Genomic DNA, 13655 nt, shown 5'->3' on the forward strand with positions numbered 1-13655 from the left:
AACCCCTCCTAAGAAAATAGAGCTCTGTGTACCATCCAATTATCTGTCAGGGGTGAATAATGGGCCCAATAATATATTCACATTACTGCCGCCGATCAATTTTTAATCAAGCTGAGAAATATGGAGGAAGTGAAGCTAGAATGACCCACCAGGAACTCCATATGCCTCAGCAGGAGCAGCCTTAATTCTCAACCAATCAAATTACTGCCTCTCCCCCTTGAGTGATAATGGCGGATGCCTGTGAGAGGCTGACTAATAGCTAGAGCTGGACTGCCATGTTACAGGGGTCAAAGGTCAGGGAGCAGTGGACCTCATCCAAGCATTAAGCCTCAATGATAAAGTGATTAGCTGTTAAGCGCGCACACACACATCAACTGCACTATCACAAAACACACCCCTTGTGAAGATTTGTATCACATCTAATACAATGTGCAATGTGCACACAGGGACAAATATATACATAGAGACCAGGACTTGCACACTCACACACCATAATATACACACGCATTCACACATCAAAAGAACGAATGTGTACTCACAAATCAGGAAGTGCACCACACAGTACAGTCTATAGCCGGTACACTCACACACTGACACACGGAAACAAACATGCCTGCTGCGTTCTGTCAGTAAATTCTACCCTGAAGACTCGACCTCTGCTTGTCTGGATCGGGTCAGCGTACCTCTGAACAGAGCGGCAGCAATCTGCTATAAAAGATTTCCTATTTGTAATAAACTCCTAGACTCATAACCACCGTCCAAGGAGAATCCTCGCCCTGCACTTCACGAAGAACCACACAACAACGCGGCGCTAAAACAAATGAGTGGGAAGGTAATTGCCGACAACGAAAATTACATTTCCAATAAAGGCCCTGTCTCTCCAGGGTCCCCCAAGGCCTCCAGTTCTCTCAGGCGTTTAACAACCGGCCATATAACCTCACCAAGGTCCTCCTCATCGCCGTCCCCCACTCTCAACACCCACACCGGGCGAGGGAGAGACTTCTCACACAAACCACAGTCAATCAAATGGAAACAGGATGGGTGTTTGATGTCGGGGGGGGGGGGGGGGGGTTACAACGATGGGAAAAGGGCAACAAGGGAGAGGCCAGCGGTCAATATCTACAGGTGACGCTGCAGGGACGGAGTGTGTTTGCGTGTGCGCGGAGAGGGCGGGGTCTCGAGCGTGCGGGGCATGCGTGTGTGTGTGGTCGTTTATAAAAGGGAAACAGGACCCTTGGGAGGGCGGGGGTGGGGGGGGGGGGGTGGGGAGGGGGGGGGGTGAGGCAGGCATTCCACGGAGTGCATAGCCCCGCCACACCCCCACACCCGCACCCGCCCCAATGCACCAAGATAATATCAGACCCATTTATCAGATGGAGCACCTTATATTAGGCTTAGTCACTGGTGCCTTATCAGGGACTCACCAACAGTACTCTGACAGAAAGCCTTTCACAAGGGAAATGGATTGGTAGCTCTGGGGGGGAAGTGTCAGTGGGGCTGCTGATCACTCTATTGTGTGAGTAAAGTTCCCTCAAACCACTGATCCAGAGTCAGATACTGACTGACCCATAATGGGTTAGGTTATACCTGGGAGGTAGGTCTCAGCATTGTTTGCTTTCAAAGGCTGTGTTATCCCAGCGTGTTAAATACAGGGCGCTGAGGGTCAGTAATTAAGAGCACAGGTGTGTTGAAGTCAGGTCCGCCACAATGCCTCAACAGATGACTCCATGACTACGAAATCCTCATGGCAGGCTTGATGAGAACAGGAAGATGTGGGCTACTGTGCTGTGTTTGCTGGTGAGTGTGTGTAAGTGTGTGTGTGTGTGTGTGTGTGTGTGTGTGTTTGCAGGGAGGGGGGGACTGGTTTTGTCACATCTCTGGGAGGATGGCAGCTCTTCTGTGTTTACTTCTGTTCCTCGTCTCTAAAGTGTGTGTTATGGTTTAAGGGCATTCCTGTCATCTTCTGCCTCGGTGTTTGTCCTAGGTGTCTTCTATTCCCAGATACTTTGATAGTGAGGGAAGTTTGACATTCCGACTGAGCAGACAGGAGGCAAGGGATGTATCCCTGAGATATTTCAACTAACACACGTTTTTTTCCTTTCTATATTTTCCTCTCACTGCGGCTGATCGAGCTTGCATTCAAAACTAATGTTCTCTAATACTGAATTATTGCGTTGGTGTGTTTGTGTGTTTCCACACACACTCACACACATGCATATTTACATGCCCACACATGTACTGTACATACTAAGCATCAAAAATAAAAAATAAATCACCACAATATCCACATGATCACAACCAGCAGACAATGATTTGAAACCAAATGGGAAAATGTCCTATTTACACTTACAAAATATATCACAAGACATAGTTGTGAGGGCACTATTGCTGAGGTTAATGTAAGACATAAAATATTGTGGTGGAGATGGCTGTAGCGATATATAGAGTCCTTTAGAGATATTGTACATTCAGTATAGATAATGGGGCTTGACGTGAACATAACACACTGAGAAAGTAGCTTACCGTCTCATCCACAACATGTATGTACCATGTGTTGTACCATGCAGTATGTGCATTGCGTGACACGCGTGCGTGTGTGCGAGCCGTGAGCAAGCAGCACATTAATTATCATGCGAGGAATGGTCTGAGCCCTTGTGTAGCTCCCCTGCGCCCCCCTACCACCCCTCTCACTGATGTGCTTTCTGTGTTATCACTTCTCAGTGCCGCAGCGTACATTGTGCAGCTACCCGCGCCTTACACAGCCCCGCCAAGTCCATTTAGGATGTTTTTACGGAACAACATCGTTTTTATTTTTCAATTAAATTTTCATACATTTGTGTGTTTTTTTTTTTCTTCCCCTGTTCTTTTCTCCTTTTTATTTTTCCCCAAAGAACTGCCTGGAGCAGTATGGAATCATTTGAGGACATCTCCTGTGTCCTCTATTAGGGAACATTACCACCAAAGTCCACTGTTGTGAAAACACTCAATCCAGTCAGCCTTTTAATTTAAGATTTTAACTGAGTCATTGAAGTAAACAGACTGTGGTTATTATACTGTGTGTACTGCAGTAAACCACAGCAACGGTGAGTCAAAGCTCAAAATGAATGAATGAATGTCTGCCGACGTCGCCTGGCCTGTCCCAAACAATGAAAACCCCATCCTCGATCAACTTCCATCAGAGAATCACCCAAAGATCGAATGATTTCACCATCACAGTTTGCTGTGTAGTAGTTGTGGTGGGGTTGGGTGATGTTTGAAGAACGGTGGTGGCGTTGTGAGTCCGGGGGTTGACCGTGTGTGAGAGGATGGCTGGGTTGCAGAGTGACCCTGTTGTCAGTTCAGGTGTGAGTAACACGGGTGTCTGACGCTCCAGGGGATGTCAGGAGAGTGGGCAGTGCTGCCGTCCCCACGAGTCCGGCCTACATGGCCCTCAACCCACTGCAGGCTACGGCCCTCCTTGCCTGTGTGTCTGTGCACATGCATGAATGCATGTGTGTGTGTGTTGCTGAGGCCTTTAGCAGTTGGACAGCAAATACCCGCGTTCCATCAGAAGTTCCAAGGTTCTTCTCCAAAGCAGAACCACTGGATTCCTCATGGAATCAGGACATCTCAAATCAAAGCTGGAGAGATTGGCCTATTGTACCCAGCCCTCTCATCCTCACTGCGCTCTCATTCCCAACCAATCTGAATCTTGATTTGAACAGCTCTATTGACGGGAGGGGGGGGTGGAGGGGGGGAGGGAGGGGGGGGGGAGGGGGGGGGGGAGGGGGGGGAGGGAGAAAAACGAAGAGCTTTGAAACCTCAGTAAGCCTGTGTTCATATCGGCCCCTTTCTCACCACCCGGCCCCCAGCCATATTGCATCTGACAGGCCCAAAGCTTGAGGAATTGATCCCGTGGAGAAGTGATTGATCTCCCAGGGGTTGGAGCACAGGCTGGGGGGGACGGGAGGTCGGTCCAGCTCCCTCTGTTTTTCTTTCAGTCCTTTGTTTTGGGAATCGATGCCCTCGCGCCAGGAGGAAGATTACCCGAGTCAGGTCATGTGAGGTGCCCAGCATGAGTTTGTGTGCTTGTGTCTGTGTGTGTGCATGTGTACTTGAAATAGTCTGTCCTCCACATATTGAGTGATCTTTTGTTGTTTGTCAGTGCATGTGTTTGTATGTGTAATTTTGTGTGATCGGGTGTTGCACTGGGTTTGGGGGTGCCTGTGCATTTGTAAAGGAGATATGTGTACTTTATGTGCCTGTCTAGATGAGACATGAATTACGTGGACATACTGATTGGCATTGCTGAGAGGTGAATCTGTACGCAGAAACATACTTTGTTCTCAGGCCAAAGCCAAATAAAGCTGTCTCTGTCCTCAGTGGCAGACAGTCAAACAACAGGAGCTTCATAGTGTACTTGTGTAAAGATGGTTTGCAGCCAGGATCCCGAAATATGCACATTTCCACCTTAGGTAACCAGACAGGCAAAGTACAGACATCATACAGCAGATGTGCAAAGGCTCACATCTCTCCAAAAAATCACATTGTAACAAATCATCAAAGATTTCTTCATCTTTTTCAAACAAAGTTTCCCCAACTTCTCCATGCCCCATTTTTCATTATTGCTTTTCTCTATTGCCAAACATTAGGAAAATGTTTACACATTCTTCAAAGATGATAATTGGTAAAAAAAAAAGTTTGGAAAAAAAGTAGGATTTTTTTTCTTCTAAAGACTGTAGAACTGTTGTGAATATTTTTTTTCATGTCACAGTGACCTGACTGCATTCTAAGGAAAGTATTTATTGGAAGAAAACTCAGAATTTGGCCATGGGATCAGTGAAATGAGATCTAGCGCGGAGAGAGAGAGAAGAGAGAGAGAGAGAGAGAGAGAGAGAGAGAGAGAGAGGGAAGGAGGAGAGAGAAAGAGAGAGAGAGAGAGAGAGAGAGAGAAGGAGAGAGAGTAAGAGACAGAGAGAGACAGAGAGCAACAGAGAGAGAGAGAGAGAGAGAGAGAGGAGAAGAGAGAGAGAGAGAGGAGGAGAGAGAGAGAGAGAGAGAGAGAGAGAGAGAGAGAGAGAGAGAGAGAGAGAGAGAGAGAGGGGCCGTGAGCTGAAGGCTTTGGCAGGGCCCAGTCAGACACACACAGACTGAGGCTAAAGGGCCCGGCCAAGTGCTGCCATGTCCCCTCTGAAAACCGCAGAGGCCGCTGGGTAATGAATAAATAAACAGGCCCTCTAACCATCTAGCCTCTTCCTGTTCCTGCTCCCTACCGGTTTGGCAGTGAAGGAAAGCGCATCACCACATACCACTAGCTAGTGTGGATGGTGTGGTCCAGACAAACAGTATCTGTGTGCATGCGTGTGTAATGTTTAATGTATGTATTTTCTGTGCTATGTGTGTATTTATTGGGGTTCAATGTGAAATGTGTATACAAATATATGTGAAAAGGAGGGTCTGTTTTTAGATCATTTCCATCTTGATGATTTTGTGCTAGAGTATTTATGAACTTGTTTTGTAACTGTATATGTAACGTTTTCTATTGGCCCATGACATTTTGCTCCATCCAAAATCCATGCATAAACTGATACATTGAGTGAAAAGCAAAACACTATATCGCAGCATTCCCATAACCATGTAATGTATAACTCAAGTGAGAAATCACACTGTCACCATCGCACAGGCATCCGACAACTCCCTGTCAAAAGTCAAGCTAACACACACACACACACACAGACAGTTAGCCTACCAGAGAACCGGCGAGCATCCTGATAACTCGTCTCTCTATCTCCAACTCTGACATTCAGAGAAAAAAATTAATTATTCAACTTGGAAATGAGCGTCAGTGGAGCGCCGCCAGAGCATGACCTTTTAAAAGGGAATGTGTTGTGACAAAGATAAACGCCTCTACCCGCCACCAATGAAATATATATCTTTTGTTTTGTTTTGAAGATATTGATGTGTCATTACAGAATTTGCTCAGAGTTCTTTCTCCGTTTAAACAGGGATGGGGGGGGGATTGGGGGGGGGGGGGGGGAGCAAGACCGGGAGGGACGAAGAGAGACTACGGAGGGCGAAGAATGACCTGTTTGTGATCTGAGAAAGGCAAGGTGAATCTTGGGAAATGGTTGCCACGTATCGCAATCCTTAAATTCCACACACAATACACAGGCATGGGCCCTCATAGCCCCACACACGTATACAGACACACACACACACACACAGAGAGAGAGACCTTTTCTCTTAATCTCACTCTTTCCAAAGCACACATACAGCACACATTCACACAAACATACACACACTTCCCTTCCTTCATAGTGCTCTGTCAGATAGAAGATTGCATCGTAACCTTGACCCGACTGCTTGTCGTAAATCAAACGACGAGCGTGGCCGGCACTTCATCCTAGTGTGTCATCAGCATGCACCCAGCACTCAATATCACAGTGCGGAGGGCTCAGTGAATTACAGCAGAGGTATTTTGTTTGTGATAGATAAACATTGTGATCCATTCTCTATTCCATCCTAGTACATTCCTCCACAGAGCATATGCACAGCAGCATCACATACTTACGCAGCATAACCGACCTATAGAATTGCACTTTTAAAACTGTAAAACACTTTAGGAGGTCAACTTTATTATCTATAGTATCACAATATGACTTTGTTTGAATTCAGTGATTTACATCTTTTCGGACATTTTAACCTGCCAACACACATCATGTGTTTCTGTCTACACCACCATAGTGCAAGTAGAGCCCTCATTTATCAAGCTTCTTAGTCTGAGTTCTGGTCTTGAATCCAAAAGTTTTGTTCATGGAGTTGAGTGTAGTACTGTGTGTGTCTTGACAGATCATTCTTGTTGCCTTTTCCAAATTTCTAGAGGACATTTACATCTCATAACTTAGGTTTGTGTGTGTGTGTGTTTGTGTGTGTGTGCGTGTATGTGTGTGTGTCTATCTACGTCTTCTCCATGCTGCTCTGCTCCCACTGTGCCCCTGGGACCCATCTGCCTCCATGTTATTAATTCATCAGGCTTAACCATGCAGCACTTTATGACTCTGTTTAGACCCACGAGCTATCACACACCTCTTCTCTCTCTTTCCCTGCCTATATCCTTACTTCTTTTTTCTCCTCTTCCTCACGTTACAATACTGATATCACGCTGCTATCTGATGTGTCTCACCCGACTTGTCCTCCTCTCACTCAACCCATCCTATCCTTTGCCTTTCATTTGGTTTCACTTCTCTCTTCTTCTTCTTCCAAAGTGCAAAGTATCCGCCGTTTACTGGTGATCAATTTGGCATTGGTGATTTTCAATCTTCCTCCAGTTTGATTTATTTTCATACTGCAGATAGTCAGATAGTTAAAGACTGCTAGTGTTGCATTGTTTTTGTGCAGTTTACAGCAGTTTACAGTGTTTGTACATACAGATGCTCTTTGGCCCTCGTAAAAATGTCCATTCAGGATGATGGTGGTGTGGTTTAACAGATATTCAGGGAAAAAGTAATGGTATGTATTTGGCATATTTATTTAAATAATACATTGTTTGTTCTGAACATAATCAAATGAATAACTATTCCTATAATAATCTGAAATGCTAACTCAGATGATTTATTTATGATTATCTATTAATTTTGTCAAAATAAATTGTTAGACTGACAGGCTAAAGAATGATTAGACAAACAATTAAATGTTACATAGATGCACTTATACAGTTCAATTAATTATTTGGCACTGATAACAGTGGTTGCATGAGGTCAAGGTTACATGTGTTTGCACTTTGAGCTAAAAGTGAGTGCAAACTTACTGCAAATTTACAGCAAGCTAGGGTGTAGACTCCCAAGTAACAAGCAAGTAACAAACTAATGGCAAAACATGGCTGTTTTGAACTCTGTGTTCGGTTCATGTTGACCATCTCTGACAAATGTAATCAAGTTATACTTTTTGATCTCACTAATAATAGTGTAAGGATATTATAAGAAAACCGTTGCTGTATAATAACACACCAGAATGAATATCCTGGCATAATTCTATAATAACCTTTCCTCTCCTGCTGACGAACACTCAGTCCCCCCAGTTCAAAACAAAAGCTCTCTGCCACTAGTGTTTGTCCAAGCTTGGTGCAGAGCCATATCCTGAGGTTTCCGCCCATGCATTGACTCCATTCAATGTTTTTAACCATGTGTTGACTTTGTGTTTCGATCTCTCCATTACTCCAGAATCAGGATTAGAGGTGCAATCTGTTGATTTAAAATATGCAAATTACATTTATATTAAATGACCAAGACAAATTGTCAATGCTTGTAGAATTTTCAATGGAATTTCCAAATGTTGACGAGTCAAGTACACTGATGGTATCAAGTTGTTTACCAGTATTTGTCATTCGTTCTGACAATTTGCGTATGACATCATACATCAATTTGTTATCTCTTCGACTCCACTCCCTCTCAATTTGTTTCTTCCATTGGGCTTTGAGTACTGCCTCACCAGACTCAAGTGAATCAACACCTTTAAAGAATGAAATACAAGGGCTGTTAACCTCAAAGCAAGACATATAAAAACATAAATGGTATGGGAACAGTAAAGAAGAGAAATAATGACAATTATTACCCAAAGATTCCTGTTTCTTTTTGACATCGTTATTCAAGGCACTCTCCATTAATTCAGAGAAGCTCTCCTTTCCTCCCCCAAAACATTTGCCAAACAAAGTTTCTATTGTCTTTTCCTGTTTGTCACGTCTATGATGTGTCCCTCTGTGTTTGCAACTGACTGCAGAAAACAAATGAATTACAGGATATGATTAAACAGGGATTGACAGAAATAGTGGTGAAGTTATGGGTTGCAGGTTGTTATGAGGTATGGGCTGGGGTTAGATTGGGTTGAAGAAGCAAATGTTTGAGAATAAAGCACACATTTTTGAGGCTACAGAATATTTTTTAACCATCATATTCTTACCCATCAAGTAATGCTGACATGCCCTTCTAACATCATATAACACTGAACAGTGGAAAATGTCTTTAAAATAAAAGTATGAAAATCACTTACAATTAGATGGCACATCTATGCTCCGATCTCCCTGTGGAAGAGGTGGTCCGGGTTCCATGCATAGTTGATGCTCAATTCTGAACCATTCTGAAGCTCTCCAGTCCCATCCCCTGTAGAGAACTTCCACCATCTTTAAAAGTGGTGCATCTTCCTTCTGGACAACTGTGGAGACCCTGTCCTCCACGGGGTTCAGTGTTTCTCTGCTTGCCTCATATGGACTGTTCCCTGACACCATTTCTTCTATTGTTCTCACCAGCTCTGGGACATTATTTATGTCCTTCACATCTCTGTCAAAGATGTGATACCTGTTCCCACATTTTTCTATCAGCCACTGTAGAGCTTCCCCCTCACTCTCAATGTGATGTTCAATGGTAAATTCACCCAACCACTTGCAATCAGAGAAGACCACTATGGTGTGGCTCCAAACCTCCTCTCCTAGCAGCTTCATGTTATCTTGTAGAACCTTCTTCAGTTCTTCTGTGAAGGACGTATCTCCAGGGATCACCAGGAGGAAGGCATGGGGATATGGAGAGCACATAGACACACCTTCCAGGATCTCTGCCTTCACTGACTCTGATGTGAACTCTGCTCCAAGGAACTTCCACCATCCTGGTATGTCGACAATGGTTGTCCTACGTTCCTCTACCTCACCACAATATTTAACACTCTTTGTTGTGTGTCCCTCTTTTCCAAAGTCGTCCATGTTTAAGATGACGTTTCCGGATGCACTTTTTCCAGCCATGACCCATCCTAACATTACAAGTCTGAGGTCTGAGTCAAAAGAGAGAATATAGAAATGTTGCGTTAGGTCCTTGAAGTCAAGTATATTATCTACTTACTATATGAGTGAAAATGTATAACAAATAACTATGAATGAATAAAAAGTTACCATCTTGTCTTTTAGGCTGCTTTTTTCCCTCTTGCACTCTTAGACGTCTTTCCGCTGCCTTCTCTTCCACTGCACTCCGTCTTTGTTCAGTGCGACTCAGCAGTGCACGGTCAATTTCAAAATGGCGACCACTGTTTCCTGTAACCATCTCTTCCACCTTCCCGAACAACTGTTCGACCTGAAGGTCATTCTGACCACTGTTAAAAACATGATACCTGTTCGCACATTTCTTTAACAGCCACTGGAGGGCCTCCCCTTCACTCTCAATGTGCTGCTCAACTGTGTAGTTGTCCTGCCAGTCCAAATGAGTGAAAAGCACTAAAGTGTGATTCCACACGTTCTCTCCAAGTAGCTCCAAGTGCTGCTCTACTGATCTCCTGCATAGGTTGGTGAATGGCAGGTTAGCCTCAATCTGGATTATGAAAGCATGGGGTCCAGGTGGGCACTGAGTTACACTGAGCACAAGTTCATCTTTCACAAGGTTAGGAGTGTCACACAGATAATACCCACTTGTCCACATTGGAGGCTAGACCAAACAGATCTTCCTTCCATTCACTTCCCCATTTTTACTACTACACTTCAGAGTGATTCTTTCAGTCTCAAAGTTCTTTTCTCCAAATATGGTATCTGCCACAGTGTATGAACCATATTTGCCTGGTCTAATGAGTACCATTCGTAACTCTGGGTGAGAGAGCGAAAGAGAATGAAGGGGGAGGGTTAACATTGCTTTTGTTTTGTGTGAATTCTATTGAAACATTGATTCCTATCTTTTGATGGTACAAACTTGTTTAAAACCAACATGTTATCTTGGTAAAACGTATGCTACTTTTAAAATGTACTATAATACAAGTATATGAGGTCATTTTCAGTCAACAAACACAGGCATCAAGATTGAGGCCACATAATTAAAAGATTTGCTAAACTTCAACCACATAACTTACTCCAAAGTATTGAATTACTGAATGCTAATGAAAGACTGGCATTTAACACCCTTAAATAAATCATAATCATTTAACTACAGATTGAAACAAAGTAGCAAAGTTTGAGAAGTCTCTAAAGAAACTCACCATTTAAGGAAGACATTACAGACCCTGACATTTTGCTTTTTCAAAGTTGTTCGGTAGTAGGGTGCACTGTACACTGAAACACCAAGATCAAAACATTTGTGTGAGACTGAGCTTGGAAAAGAAAACTGATCAACCATTTACAGTAAAAGCTGATAAACGGGAAAACTCACATTCCAGTTTGCTCAAGTGTCCTGGCATCATTCCATAAATGAAGCTTGCACAAGTTCAGTCAGGCTAGACCGATCTCTGCACTCGGGCTTAATCGTAGTGTACACTACTCACTCCCCCCGCTAAGAATGCCCTACCTTCCCCCGTTCCCTGGTTGGGCGGTCACTAGGGTTCAGGTCGATTAGCGCTCCCGCTATCAATTAATGGTGTCACATGATCCGTGCCTTTAAATATGATTCTCTCCCTGTGTAGTTTGTCCATGCTATCAAGTGTGCGACCCTCCACCACCCCGTCGCCACCCGGTTCCTGTCTCAGTCTTCGGCTCGATTGGTCGTCGGCTGCCGCCACCGCCACCAGTGTCTGGACTCCGTGGGGGATTCTTCTTCGGGCGTTGGACAGGCGCCCGTTGATCTATATAATTCCCCGTGGGGTTCAAGCTCCAAACACCATAGTACATTTATTATTATGTAATAAACATCTTTCACTCATCCCAGGTCTCTCCTGATTGAAATGGGTAGTGCTCCGAAAGGCACTGCTTCAGCCGGAAATGTCACTGTCATATTGCGCACTTGCAATCATCTTCACCAACATTAGCAATGCAGTCTATGTAAGACCAGAACTCTCATGTTTCGCTGACATCACCGCTACATACGTTACAAATGCTAAGAATTGTAATTGTTCCCTCCACCACCTGTGATGGAATTATTGAATATATGACGATTGATTCTCAGAATATCCACCACACACCCCAGCCTCCACCCTTGGTTCTGTCTTTGCCAGTCTGTCAGAGGAATGATGGATATCTAAGCTCTCGGATACTGATGTCAAGGCAGAATCTCAGTTGGGCTTCTTGGGCATAGAGCTGTTACCGCCATACCGCCAATATGATGTGTCTACCAAGACAATGTTGTGTCTGTAGGCCTACACTAAATGCAATATTAGTTCAATACTAGGCCTACCCAAGTCTCCTGACTGATCAAGTGCATAGAGACATATGACATTGAGGACAAATGACCTTTCAGAGTGACATTGCCCAGTATTCATTCATTATTTCAGTGGGAGCCTAACTAAATATACACAAGTCTCACACACAAGGCTACACCGCTACTGTCAAAGGGTTCGATAACTCCAATGGCACCAATTGAGCATGGTCCCAATATCGTCTTTCAGTGCACCTACCGCTCTAGATGGCCACTATGGTGATGTTTTTTTTGTTGATAATCTATCAAACAGGTATTGACTGTGCACTGGTACAAACATACACAGAGATTTAGCAATTATGCTAGGAAAGACATTTTTATTTTTTATATTGTCATAGGGGGAGTTACAACTCCCTAGCCATGAATATTTTCCCATATTAATCATAGATTCAAGAGCCCAAAAATGTGGATAGAAAACTACAAATATTTAGCAACCAAAAATAAGCTCTAGTAACTAAACGTTAGACCAGCTATTACATCTCTGAGGAAATAGCTCATTCAAACGGTACATGAGAAAATTATAACTTGCTAGTTATGATTTTTGGTGGGGAACATTGCTTCCCATGTGACTAGGAGGACAACTGTAATGAAGTAACTTTCTTGTTTAGTGTCTGTGCCACATACAGTTGACTGATTTTTTGGCTAGCACTAGTTATCAAAACAAACTTGCAGCAACTGAGCAATGCTTGTATCAGTATAAGCCCTTTTACATTATTTGGGTAGACTGTCACTTTTCCAATGGTAGAACACGACTCACAACTGACAAAGTCACAGCTAACAAGATAGTGCTAGTAGTGTTGCATACAAGATAGTAGTTGCGTGTTTCCTTTGGGCATAATGGTGGACCAGCTGATGGTGGGGCTGTATAATTTGGCACAGCTAGCTAATGTAGCAATTTGCCAACCTTGGTAAAACACATGCTTGCTTACTTGCTGGTTAGCCAGCAAGTACAAAGACAAATTGTACAACCTAAGGTAAATCTGATGGATGAATAAACATACAATATGTAATAAATTTAGTTTGTAAGAACTTTGCAACAACAATAGCACTGATAATACCAATAATGTAAACTTAAATGTTCATACGCTACTAATGTGAAATATGTAAAAACACCAAAAGTATACCTACACTGTATCAAGGAAAGAATTATGCATTTTATGCAATGCATCTTATCAAAACGTTGTCCCTACTATGTTTCAAACTTTATCTTACCCAAATCTGCCATTAAAGAATGAATGAGACACACATAGGGGTTTAAGCTCTGAGAGATCAACACTTTCTGTGTTATTGATGTTCATCAATCAATATCATTTCTCAACAGCATTGTTGAGGAACCATTTCCTTAAGTTAGTTGTGAGCTGCTTTCATGACGTTATAGAGTGAAGTCTGATCAGGATTGGCGGCCTGATCAATGAACTTCCTTTTTCTGTTACAGGACAACAGAAGAGGTAAGGACTGTTTGTGCCTGTTTAACTTACCATCTTATTATGCCGAAGGATAGCTGGTCAGCAAGGGACAACCAGGAGG

At 43.4% G+C, this 13655-nt stretch overlaps 1 protein-coding gene across 1 annotated transcript in view; it reads right to left on the minus strand.

The window, feature by feature from the left end:
- LOC136942723 (GTPase IMAP family member 8-like) overlaps positions 1-11067 on the minus strand; it is a 52856-nt gene extending 41789 nt beyond the window's left edge. Inside the window, exons 1-5 of the mRNA XM_067235693.1 lie at positions 10981-11067; positions 9914-10594; positions 9025-9795; positions 8590-8748; positions 8373-8487 (exon numbers count right to left, since the gene is read on the minus strand). Coding sequence (XP_067091794.1) covers positions 8373-8487; positions 8590-8748; positions 9025-9795; positions 9914-10433 — 1565 coding nt within the window. The 5' untranslated portion in view covers positions 10434-10594; positions 10981-11067. The remainder of the gene's footprint in view (positions 1-8372; positions 8488-8589; positions 8749-9024; positions 9796-9913; positions 10595-10980) is intronic.
- Between the last annotated feature and the right edge of the window lie 2588 nt (positions 11068-13655).

This window comes from Osmerus mordax, chromosome 5 (assembly GCF_038355195.1).
Source record: "Osmerus mordax isolate fOsmMor3 chromosome 5, fOsmMor3.pri, whole genome shotgun sequence".
NCBI classification, from domain to species: Eukaryota; Metazoa; Chordata; class Actinopteri; order Osmeriformes; family Osmeridae; genus Osmerus; species Osmerus mordax.